The following is a 12123-nucleotide window of genomic DNA, read 5'->3' as shown; positions in this document are numbered from 1 at the left end:
GGTCTGTAGCCTTCTAGTAACTGTGTTCTGTCCTTTCCAGGGGCGGTGGGGGCAGGAGAGTTTGTGAGCCCCTGTGAGAGTGGAGACAACATGGGTGAACCCTCTGCCCTGGAAGAGCAGAGAGGGCCTTTGCCCCTCAACAAGACCTTGTTTTTGGGCTATGCTTTTCTTCTCACCATGGCCACAACCAGTGACAAGTTGGCCAGTCGCTCCAAACTGCCAGATGGTCCTACAGGAAGCAGTGAGGAAGAGGAGGGTAAGTCCCTAGGAAGCCCTGGGGGCTCTGACACTTGGGCATTTTCTTCCTTTCCATTCACTCTGTGAGCCTGTAAAGGAAGCAGTGCCGGTGGCATCTGGGATCTTGGTCGGGGAAAATGAACGAGGCCTGCTTCTTGATTTACAGACTGTTCCCACAAAACTCCTCTTGGTGGCTCCTCAAAACAACACTGTGAGGCAGGTGGGAGAGATCTTACCATCCGCTTTACAGATGAGGAAACAAGCTTGGAGAGGTTAAATAATTGCTTTTTTCTGCAATAGTGGTAGACTTGGGACTAGAACCTCTGTTCATTTTATCCTACTGCAGTCATCCAGATCTGTCAAGTTTCTGAATGCCCTGCTGCTTTCCCATCTGTGTTCTAGGGCCAACTGCTAGAGCAAACCCACGTTGGGGCTGAAGTTCAGTCTCTTGAGGTCTGAGCATAAGACTGAGAATGTAGGGTGCCCAGAGCCCTAGGGTCATTACAGACAAACAGCTTCTAAGCCTTTTCAACTCTTGTATCTCTCTTCAACCTTAAACTACATCTATATATTGCATTTCTACGTTGTCTGTTAACATAGGGTTTGAGTGAAGGCTGCAGTGGGAAGAGGTAAAAATTGTTTCAACTGTCTAAAGAGTGTGTGCTCTAGGAGAGAAAATGGTCACATACAAATGTATGCACTATTAAGTGACTCAACAGCAGCATCCAGATGTTTCTGCGAAAGCTAAAGGTCCAGATGGGATGATGTTCTGCAGGTTAGAGTTGAATCTTGCAAGAGGGAATTGAATTAGGGAACATGGTTATCATAAAATAGCAGTACTGCAGATCTGTGATGGTTGGCATTTCAGGTGTGTGGATGACTCTTCGCTAACTAACCAAAACTCTATCTCACCAACCGCAGCCATGTGGAGGTCTGTAGAGACGTAGGAAGGGTGGTTGGGGAGTTCCAGGTAGGGTTTATGCTGTTTGGAAGGTGCATAAACAGAGTGATTGGTAAGATCGGCTCTGGCATGCGGGAGCAGGTGTGGTATGTGTGGGGTTTCAAGGTTAAGTGTGCACCCAGCCTTTTTTGTCAGACAGAATTGAGATAGGTATCACTGGAGATAAGGTTTATGAAGAGTTTCCTAGCCAAGAGTGTAGTTTCACTTTGATCATAATGAGTCCCTTGAGGATTGTGCGAAATGTGCTGTGGCATCAAAACAGTGTTTGTGGTCTTGTTTTCTTTTGCTTTTACAGTATTGCTAGACTCTGGACCTTCCTTATTCTCCAGCACACTCCTAGCCCTTCACTAGACCAGGACTTCATAAGGCAGTTCTGTAGATGTTTTATTTGTGGGTTGGTACAGCATGGTCAAGAAAGCCAGCTTTGGTATGAGATGCAGATGGTCCAGTTCCTTAAAAATCTGTGACCCTGGGTGAGATTAATAAACTCAGCTCATAAAAATTCCCTCCATTGCTGATATATCAAATGTTTTTAATCTCAACCTTGTAACCAAAAAGTGAGGGGAGGTAGGCCTTGTCTAAATGAGGAGGAAATTGGGCATTTTTTAGGGAGATTTCCAGGTTTTTTAAAGATTTTATTTGACAGAGAGTGCACAAGCAGGGGGAGCAGCAGACAGAGGGAGAGGCAGGGCTAAGCAGGGAGCCTGATGCAGGGCTGGATCCCAGGACCCTGGTTTCGTGACCCGAGCCAAAGGCAGATGCTTAACCGAATGAGCCACCCAGGTGCCCCGATTTCCAGGTTTCTTGTGGAAAATGTGGTTATAGTGAACATGTCTGTTTTATGTTGCTCCTTTATCATTGGACATTGCAACAGTACCAAAGTCCTTGATATTTTTGGCACATTGAATGTCCCTCAATCTCAAGAAGCCTGAAGACATTTTTACTAAAACAATCTTCTAACAGAGTATTAACAGTTTTAAAGAAAAATGGGAATTTCTTAGATGTTACTTTAGATCAGGAGCTCATAAAATATTTGAATCCATTTAGTGAGACCTATTTATTAATGAATTAAGAATATGGCACCTGGTATTGTTGGGAGGCATACCATCAGGGACCTATCAGCCATGGGGATTTGACTCTACAGTTGGGTTCATTTAGTACCTTTGTCCTTGATTTAGATGATGGAATTAAAAACCTGTTCATTTTAGCCTCTGGTGGGGCAGGGCCACTCATAAGCTGCAAAAAAGAAAAATCCAAAATGAGAAAAAGTAGAGGAGCGGACTACTGCCTAGGTGGGGTAATACTTTGATTACACAGATGCGAAGAAATATAACTGGGGATTAAAATCTAAATAGGTCAGGACTAGAAACAGACCTGGATTAAGCAGACATAACATTGAAGTTTTGGGAAAAAGGACCATGCGAGGCCTTGGCAGTAACTCAGCAGTAGAGTGTTGGTACTGAAAATTGTGACGAGGTATATTGAGATGGATCAACAGGATGTGGTGACAAGGCTGAGAAATAGTCCTGCTATATTCTGAGTTTTTTACAACCATTTAGAGTTTCCAGTGTGAGTCTCATTTTAAGAGGAACATGGAGGATGCTTGGTCAAGAGAAGAGCGATGAAGGTGAATGGGCTTGCCAGTCAGACCTACCCGGAGGTGTAGAGGCCTGAGTGTGGGGCACCCTGCACTTCCAGGCAGCTCCAGCAGGCAGGGAGGGCACCACAGGGCTGGCCTCTCTGCCAGGGGTCTGCTCTGCCGGCGTTTACCATTGGGCATGAGGGGGATGGGGAGTGGTCCTGGCACTGAACTCTGAACTGAAATTGGTTGGGTTTTTTATTTGTGATAAGTTCATTAGAACTTAATTTCTCAGAAGTCCTAATTAACTAAAATCTCTAATGTCTTGCTTTTTTCTTTTCTTTTTTTAATGTGTTATTTATATATGAGAGGAGCAGATATTTGGTCAAAAGAAGCAATTTCTAATTGCCTAGGGTCATTACAGCTTCAGCCTCATCTCTCATAACTTCTACTTCACCCTCAAGACTGTAATGCAGTCATTGATGTTCAGTGTCCTGAGGTACTTCAAGATCATCAAAGGTAGATAGTTTTCAATAAAAAGGTTGAAATAGGATTTTTCTGGCTAACCTTCACTTAATCAGTTACATTTTAGAAACCCTACTTACTTTGAGCATTCTGGTTCTTCAAAGTTTTAGTGTATAGGGGGTAAAAATGCTGATTAAGGGGGAGTTTGAAGGCTTTGTTAGAAAAAGTGCTTAATCAGCTATTCTTCGTCTCCACAAGCCAGCAGAATTAGAGGAAATGGGCGTAGTTTGCAGGAGAGATTGAGGGTAGACCTAAGGGACAGCGTCCTGATGGTAAGGGTTACTCAAATTGGAATACCTCACCATGGGAACTGGTTGTGTGTCCATCCCTGTTAACAGTCCCATGACTCCGTACAGAAACCTTTGACGTTTTTAGGTCTAGGACCCACCCCATTTCTCATCTTCCCCACCCCTTCTGCTCTTGTCCCTTCTTTTGGCAGCATTTTGTAATCCTCATGACAGAGCTCTTTCTGACCCATGGGAAAACCTTTGATCTGTCTGTCTTTGGGATATAGTGCTATAGAGATAGCGGGGGGAGTGTAAAAGGAGGCAGTAAGAAGCAGGCTTAAAGTAGCGAATAAGAAACCAACTAGTAATTATGATCTTGGTTGTCTGTTTTTTTAAATAGAATTTTTAGAAATTCCTCCTTTCAACAAGCAGTATACAGAATCCCAGCTTCGAGCAGGAGCTGGCTATATTCTTGAAGACTTCAATGAAGCCCAGGTGAGGAGTTTCTTTGTGTCGCTTCCTGGAGGGGCAGGGGTGAGAAGAGCCTGACAGGGAGGGGATGGGGAGGTTGGGTACACCAGGTGGACAGTTCAGGCACTGGGAAACTGCTACAAGGTTTTGCATGAGATAGAATTTTTACTTGTGTGTAAGGAAGAGAAATTAGAACCCTTGTTTGTTAAAGGCTGTGGTTCTGTTTCTGGGACAAAAGCAGATTCAAATTTGTGTTTAATAGAAATCCCTATTACAGTGTTGCTGATTCTCAGCCTGGAAGGTTGAATACCTGCGATTGGGTTGTCCCTTGAGGGTTCAGGCCCCCAGAAAAACCTGCAGTTGAGGCAGGGAGAGTATCTAGGGAAGTCACTTGGGCCTTTCATTGAGAAAGGAAGCGTTGGGCAGAAGGATAGGCTCAACCGCATTTTGGGTAGTATTTGGAAGTGTTTAGATCTGTCCCCTGCGACTCAGGGCTGCTCTTCAGGGGCTTTCTACAGAAGTCACCAAACCCATTGGTTTTGTTCCTTTTCTTCCAGTGTAATACAGCCTACCAGTGTCTCCTAATTGCGGATCAGCACTGTCGAACCCGGAAGTATTTCCTGTGCCTTGCCAGTGGGATTCCTTGTGTGTCTCATGTCTGGGTCCATGATAGTTGCCATGCCAACCAACTCCAGAATTACCGCAATTATTTGCTGCCTGCTGGGTACAGCCTTGAGGAGCAAAGAATTCTGGATTGGTGAGTATTTGAGAGCCCATCTAGGATGGTAGGCAGGAAGACAGCAAGCTTTTGGAGGGGGAGAATCTAGGTGAGAGTATTTCTAGAAACTAGAATCGTCATAGGATAAATTAGAGAATTTGAGTTCATTTCAGCAGTTCATCTAGTTTATGTCCCTGAGGTATCCTGGTTAAGGACCTTTTTGAAAATGTGTGGGGATTTCCATGTAGGTGTTTAGTAGTCTTGACCTCTAAGGTTAAGGGACTAAGTTTTAAGCAAGGCATTTTATTCTCAGTCCCAGGACGGACCTGGACAGCAGAACGGCTGTATTAGAAGGCTAGGATCCCAGAGAATAGACATGATTCACAGGAGAGAAGGGGAGTGGTGCCCTAATGCAAGGCTTTGGAAAACATTCACACGTGCCCAAGTCCCTTTGCAGAGGGGCTCTTGTTGGATGTAATCTGTCATGCTGAGGTCTTTTCCAATTCCAAGGTGCTGTGTCTCTGACTCCTTCATAGGCAACCCCGTGAAAACCCTTTCCACAATCTGAAGGTACTCTTGGTGTCAGACCAACAGCAGAACTTCCTGGAGCTCTGGTCTGAGATCCTCATGACTGGGGGGGCAGCCTCCGTGAAGCAGCACCATTCAAGTGCCCATAACAAAGGTACCTGGAAAGTGTGTGTGGTGTTATTGCTCCAAGGATGTCCTTAGACCCGTAGGTGTTAGGCCTTGCAGTCTGATTGGTTGACATTATCCATGTTTCTAAAAGAAAGGTACCACCTTCAAGAGGTGAGCCACTAGGAGTGAGGCAGTGGGCTGTTGATGCTTCTACTGGTGTCCAGTGGTGTATTTATAAACATATCTATAAGGTTAGCATATAGTGATTATAACTTTTCATTTTTGGTTGTGATCAGTAACACTGTTTGACATAAAAGGCTTCAGTTTGGGCACAATGCGACATACTGGCTAGGAAGCACATCTTTTTTAATGGAAGGCTAAATTGAGTCTCCTCTCCTCCCTCACCTTCCCCTGCTTCCTGCAGATATTGCGTTAGGGGTATTTGACGTGGTGGTGACGGATCCCTCATGCCCAGCCTCGGTGCTGAAGTGTGCTGAAGCTTTGCAGCTGCCTGTGGTGTCACAAGAGTGGGTGATCCAGTGCCTCATTGTTGGGGAGAGAATTGGATTCAAGCAGCATCCAAAATATAAACATGATTATGTTTCTCACTAAGGATACTTGATCTGAATGATTTTATTCCCTGCTGTTGTGGAGATTGTGTTTTAACCAGGTTTTAAATGTGTCTTGTGTGTAACTGGACTCCTTGCATGGATCTTGTATATAGTTTTATTTGATGGACTTTTATGATAAAATAAATGTTGAATCTCTTTGGTTGTAATAACTGGGATTTCTTCATCCATTTCTTTGAACTTAGTTGCAGAACAAATAGCAAGACAAACATAGTACCTTCTCTGCGGTTTCCAATAGGCTTGTAGGAGGACAGCTAGCCAAGGAAAATAACTAAGTGAATTTTAAAATTTTCTGTGGCATCTTTGTCAAAAGGTTATCCTGGGCTGTCTAAAATTTGATACTTCCAAAAACCCGATTTTACAGTAGGCCCAGATCAATAGATGTAGCAAAAGTTCAATGGAATGGGGCACTTCCTGGCAATTAAAAAATCTTTTTAGAGTTGAGCTGACCTGTGGGTACTGTACTCTGAGAACTAAAAAGGAAAAAGCCCCAATTGCTGTGAAAGGGCAGCGACTGTAAGCCTGATGGGATGACTTTCTGCAAGGATAAACACGAGAAACACAGGGACAACACTTGGAAATGTTAGCAGCTCTGGCCAGAGGTCCAATTTTATAACTATTATTGCTGTCACGGTTACTAGAAGCTATTCCTTCTCTACCCCTAGCAGCATCCCTGTTGATGTCCTCTCATTCTCTGAAGCAGGAGTTAAAAGGTTTTTCTTGCCAATCAGTAAATATTTTAGGCTTTCTGGACCATTTGATGTGTCACAAATACCTTTGCCATGATAGCATGAAAGCAACCATAGACAATAGATAAATGAGTGTGGCTGGGTTCCAATAAAACTTTATTTACAAAAACGGGTGGCGGGCCATAGTTTGCTAACTTCTCCATAGACAGCAGTGGAAGGGGTCACCTTCACACAATTGTAGGAAACAGGACGCAGTGTGTGGTAGAGGATATTCTGTCACAGAGATAAGGACCAGAGTCACTGGCTACAGACTGAAGCCGGAATGCTGCATTCTTTTTTCGTATAGAGGGAGTTGTTCAATAAACATTTATTTTGGTTCACACCAAGATGAACATTAATAATTACAGTAACGGTTGGGCCAGATCAAGGGAACCTTAATTCCTGTGGTTCTTCCAAAAGGGGATAATTAGACTCGTAGTTTTCAATATTTGAAATCTAAGAATTTGACCTCAGCTTTTTCTTAAGGACCCCTTTTCTTTGTTGTTAAAATAGTAGTAACACTTTAAATACATTGTCCATAGCTAGAATTGCCCTATTTTCCAGTCTGAAATAATTGGAAGTTACTACTTACTGCCGTCTCTCGCAGCTTGAACAGTACCTAGGCACCTCGTAGGTGCTCAGCAAATGGTTGTGTCCAATAGATGTCCTCCGTGTAGTGGGTCTTGCAGGGTCACCACGTGCCCTCCGTGGTGGGTGAGGCAAGAGCTCCCCTACGGTGGGGCAGACCGTTCCACATGGGGAAGGATTTGTACCCACGAATGTTCAGTAGTAGTAGCTTCTAGGAGGAAAAGGTAGGGCCCTCAGTAGGCTGCAGGCATTTGTTGAGTGGCTGGAGAGTGGGCTGTTTTGAATCTTCTGTCAGATTTGGGAACATGGTGAGAGACTATTGATTTGTGAACCAGGTATTTTCACATCCCGAAACTATAAAAGAAAAAAAAGAGCCTCATCAAATATGCTTTCCCAAGATTTTCTTCAAAGAAAGAGGAATCAGGGCAGCCTGTGATCTACATAATGTCATCTTCTAAAACTCAATTTTCTTTGACTCTTGCTGAAATCACTTAGGAAATATCTGCTTGAGGACATCTGACAGAGAGAAAGGAGAACAATAAAGTGCTTTTTAAAAATATAAGAGACCTCTGAGAAAAGCCAACCACCACTGAATCTACTGGATTAAAAAGCTAAGAATTAGAAGGGGCGATCACCTTTCCCTGGCGTGGCTGGGGGCCAGGGAGGCAGGGTGCCTGAGGCTGCAGAGCTGGTTAATGTCAGACCTGGGAACTAACCACAGCCACTCCGCTTCCCAGTTCTTTCTTCCAGCCCAGCTGAGAACTAAAACTCCATCTCAGCATCAGTTTTAGTATTTTACTATGACAATGGCTTTTATTAGAAAATAAGCTTCATTAAAATTAATAAAGATCAAACACACCCCTTTATCTCTCTGAGCTTTAATTAGTTTCCTTGTTTATAAAATGAGGCCATTTGGATGAGACAGTGGCTAACGTCTCCCAGCTCTGGAATTATAACTTGTTAAAAAAGACAGACACACACACACACACACACTCTCTCTCTCTCTCTCTCCACAGACTTCCCCAAGGCTGGTTCCTACCTGCCCAGAGTTCCGCCAGCCTGGGTGTAATATTTGTTATAATCTAGTCGTAAGAGTAGTTGAGCCAAATCTGAGTTGATCTGATGGTTCCGAACACTGGAGAGAATCTTGAATAGCAGTGAAGACTGGCGGCTAAAGCCCTGCAGAGAGGAGTCGGGCTGTCATTCCTCTCAGACTCACCAACTGTCCGTGTGGAGTGAGGCGGGAGGGGGGAGCTCGTTGAAAAACTCTTGCTCAAAATTCTACAGCACCAGCTGGCCTTCCCACAGCCTCGCTTCTCTTAGCTCCTAAAAGGTCTTCTTAGTACCGAGTCCACAGATAGCATGACTTTCTGTGGAAGTACACTCCCATTCTCAGTAGGAAGTTAGCATCCGCTTTCAAATTAATATATTGTTTTATACTGGGGCCGGGGAGAGCCTGCGTGTTTTTGTTCGAGTCAGATAATTACAATCCCAGTGAAACAGAGTTCGCTCAAGAAAGGAAGGAGGTTGGATAGGAGAATGTGAGAAAAAAGCCAATGCATGTCTGTGGGCTGAAGAAACTATTCACGGCTGAACTATTTTTGAATGCTGAGATGGCACATAACTATCTGCTTCAAAATGAACTGATACCAACATTTTAATCTTTGTATCTTGTTATTTCTGTGTGTACATTATGTATTGGGGAAATGCTTTATTGACGCAGAGGGAAAGCTCATGATTCCCCATTGGCAAAACCACCTCTACCCTTTGGACAGGGCTGCATACTGCCAACAGCCAGGCAGACTCACCTTCACCAGGATGCTCAGCTGGGCAGCCCCACGTTCATCCAGTGGGCCCAGGTTCTGACTGACCAGCGAGCAAAAGCTGTGACAGAGATCTAGAATTTCGTTCAGGCAGTGAAACACCTACCCAGGAAACAGTTGGTATTAGGAAAAGAAGGAAGATACATGTATGAAATTAAAGATTTGGGAAAACAGAGCTACCTTATTCCCATTCTTTGACCTCAGGAGAGACAATGTCACGTGTCAGTCCTGCGGCCCCTCAAAATGCAACAAGTGTAAACCAAACTCTTCCCTTCCTGGCAAAGATGCTATCATTCTCTGAGTTACCCCTGCACAAAACTTCCACTGTAGCCACATCACACCAGTCATCATTTCTTGGACCTACCAAGTGTGCTCCTGCCCTGAGCTTTGCTTCCACTGTCGTTCCCTATACCCGGGATCCTCTCCTTAATGCCAGTTCACGTTCCACCTTCTCAGTGGAGCACTCCCTTCCCCGTGTAGCCGTTAGTGATCCCCCTGCTTCTCTCTCTCTATTATCTGTACTGTTCTCTTGGCCTCTGTTCAGGCCACCTGTGTTGTTACTGATCTGTGTTTGTATGTATGTATGTATGTTGTTTCTCCAACTAGATTGTGAGCTCCTTAAGGGCAGAGCCATGACTTATACCTCTTTGTATCCCCAGTGCCTTGCATACAGTAAGCACTCAATAAATATTTAATGGTGACCACCTGCGCTGATCTTCTGCTTTTCCCAAGGAGTGCTCGTGCCATACGAGGATAGTCTGCCTGTCACGATGGCTTTTGGCGTTGTCAGTTCACAGAAAGAGCCCTTGGGAGTGGCATCTGTGTAACCAGCTCTCCCTTAGTGCAGCACACATAGCTCCGAATAGGAACAAAAGAGAAGGCCGTAGAGTTGGTGGTGTGGCAGAACTGAGGGAGAACAGCTGGCTGACATCTGAGATGAAGTGTCATCTATGTAACCTGTATAATCAGAGAAACTATGAGGGGTCATTTCAACCTTCCCGCTTTCTGTTCTGGAATTGGCAAGCACTTGTGAGCTTTAAAAAACACTAGTGCCTGGGTTTCACTCCAGAGATTCTAATTTAAGTGCTCGGGATCCCAGATTTTTTAAAGCTTCCAGGTGATTCCCACGTGTAGCCAAGGTTGAGAAGAATTCCCCTGAAGGAGATGTACACACACACATACACAGAGAGGGAGACACTACTCCACTTCTCTGTGAAAACAACTCTCAACTGGTCGATCCCGATCCAAAAGATTGCTAAGAAAGTAAGTACGATATATGCTTTTCGTTAGTCTTTCTGTGGTGTCAGAAAGGTTTTTAAAATTAAATCCTTCCCTTTGAGGGTTCAGCACATATTCTTTCTTCTATAGCTGCTCACCACATCCCTAGGATACAATATTTCAGAAATTCAAAGACATTTAAGATCCCTTTTAACATTCCCTTTCAGTTTTGCTTTAAGTTGTGAAAAAGGTCTGAAAATGGAGATCGAGCAATTGTTTAATGATATTTCCATATCCTGGCAACTCGGGATCTAAGGGAACAGTCAGGGGAGAAGCAGTCTGAGGAAACCAACAGCCCTACTTACAGGTTTCAACAAGATAAAGGACTGAGCCAGCAAATTGCTAAGGAAGTGGTCGTGAGCCAATCGGATGCTTTCAAAGTCGCGGGTAGAATTGATCTGATGCAGCAGCTGTGAGAACTGAGACTCCAGCACATCTACCTGATGGGCAGTGACACACAAATACTTTCAGGACCTAGCACATTCTAAGCACTCGAGGACATTAAGATGCCTGACAGTAAGAAAGAGAAATTCTCCTTCCTATTCAAGCCACTTTAAAGCTGACCAAAGGCTTCCTTATGTTGCTTAGCCTTGTAGAAAGTTATCTGCCTAATGCCTAATAACCTCCAAAGTTCTGGCAGATCCCCCCGCCTCATGCCACATCCCCTCCACTGACTGACTTGGTTAAGTCCTAAAAGGTCTTCTTCCAGACATTCTAGCCAACTCTAAAAATGAGGGTCAAATCAACAAGAATTAAATACTGCATTGCTGACAAGAACCCCAAACTCCTCATTCTCCTTCCATTTTATTCCCACTTTCCTCTAAAATGCCACCAAGAAACCCCGCCCGGTGATAAAATCTGTAAATTTTCTCAACCCCCAACATTTCATCCAATGCAGGATTGCAGCCCCTCTTCAGTAAACCCTGCCAACCTCCCAGACTTTTCTTCATACTCCTTCCTCCTATTCATCCCTCGGCCCAGACCTGGAGATAGTACTGAAGATTATCCACCAAGAATGCCATGTGATTTCTTAGGCGCCACTTGACTGCGTCGGTCTGGTTGGACTTGAGGTGCTTGCGCTGCATCTGGAGGGCCCAGCAGTGCTGCAGCTCGGCCTGCACCCGGCGCACGCTCAGTAAGTACTTGAAAACAACATTGTACCTGGGACAGAAACGTCAGGCTCTTCAAGAATACAACTTCACTCCCCACCTCACCTGCATGACACACCCTAGGACTCTGTGCCTGCCACCCGTCCCCCAAAAGGCAGGAAGGAAAGGAGAATGGCTAGAGCCATGGATGAATTTACTGTGGCTTATTTATATGGTGGAATACTACATAGCTGTCAAAATGAATGCGCTTCAGCTGCACAACCCAAGATGACTCCTAGCAATAGGATTCTGAATAAAAAAGGTAAATCTCAGATTACATATAGCCTTATATACTTTTTAAATAAGGCTTAATAATAATAAAATAATGTTTAATAAAACAACCGAGTAGAAAAAAAACATACTTTGAGCTCTAGCCGGAGCACAACAGCTGCCGTCCTCCAACCACGGCAGGGGCCAGCACAGGATTTGAGAGATTCATAAATGGTGTGGGGACGGACTCCACAGGCGACCACTAGCCAAGCATGCTTCTCCAGCCTCCCTTCCCCTAGAGCTCTGCTTCCTTGGCTTGGGGACATGAGGTCCTGACGGAGCCGAGCAACAGCACCTGGCAGGCT

General features: G+C 44.6%; 2 protein-coding genes across 8 annotated transcripts in view; one reads left to right on the top strand and one right to left on the bottom strand.

Annotated features, from left to right (window-relative positions):
• Window positions 1-6135, top strand: part of TP53BP1 (tumor protein p53 binding protein 1) — a 100188-nt gene extending 94053 nt beyond the window's left edge. For 5 of the 7 annotated variants that reach the window (XM_081829487.1, XM_031026367.2, XM_031026366.2 and 2 more), the window contains 5 exons: window positions 41-256; window positions 3930-4024; window positions 4558-4757; window positions 5255-5400; window positions 5779-6135. In XM_081829487.1, the coding sequence (XP_081685613.1) occupies window positions 41-256; window positions 3930-4024; window positions 4558-4757; window positions 5255-5400; window positions 5779-5966 (845 nt within the window). In that variant the 3' untranslated portion in view covers window positions 5967-6135. Of the gene's footprint in view, window positions 1-40; window positions 257-3154; window positions 3297-3929; window positions 4025-4557; window positions 4758-5254; window positions 5401-5778 lie in introns of those variants that run through there. The other 2 variants (XM_031026368.2, XR_004075146.2) reach the window with 2 other exon arrangements.
• A 676-nt stretch (window positions 6136-6811) lies between these two features.
• Window positions 6812-12123, bottom strand: part of TUBGCP4 (tubulin gamma complex component 4) — a 30728-nt gene continuing 25416 nt past the window's right edge. The window contains exons 10-14 of the mRNA XM_081831855.1: window positions 11384-11577; window positions 10706-10840; window positions 9108-9224; window positions 8339-8478; window positions 6812-7653 (exon numbers count right to left, since the gene is read on the bottom strand). Of these exons, the coding sequence (XP_081687981.1) occupies window positions 7641-7653; window positions 8339-8478; window positions 9108-9224; window positions 10706-10840; window positions 11384-11577 (599 nt within the window). The 3' untranslated portion in view covers window positions 6812-7640. The remainder of the gene's footprint in view (window positions 7654-8338; window positions 8479-9107; window positions 9225-10705; window positions 10841-11383; window positions 11578-12123) is intronic.

The sequence above is a fragment of the Leptonychotes weddellii genome, chromosome 9, assembly GCF_054177405.1.
Source record: "Leptonychotes weddellii isolate Sample4059 chromosome 9, ASM5417740v2, whole genome shotgun sequence".
Lineage (NCBI taxonomy): Eukaryota > Metazoa > Chordata > Mammalia > Carnivora > Phocidae > Leptonychotes > Leptonychotes weddellii.
This window is presented reverse-complemented; position numbering and strand designations above follow the sequence as displayed.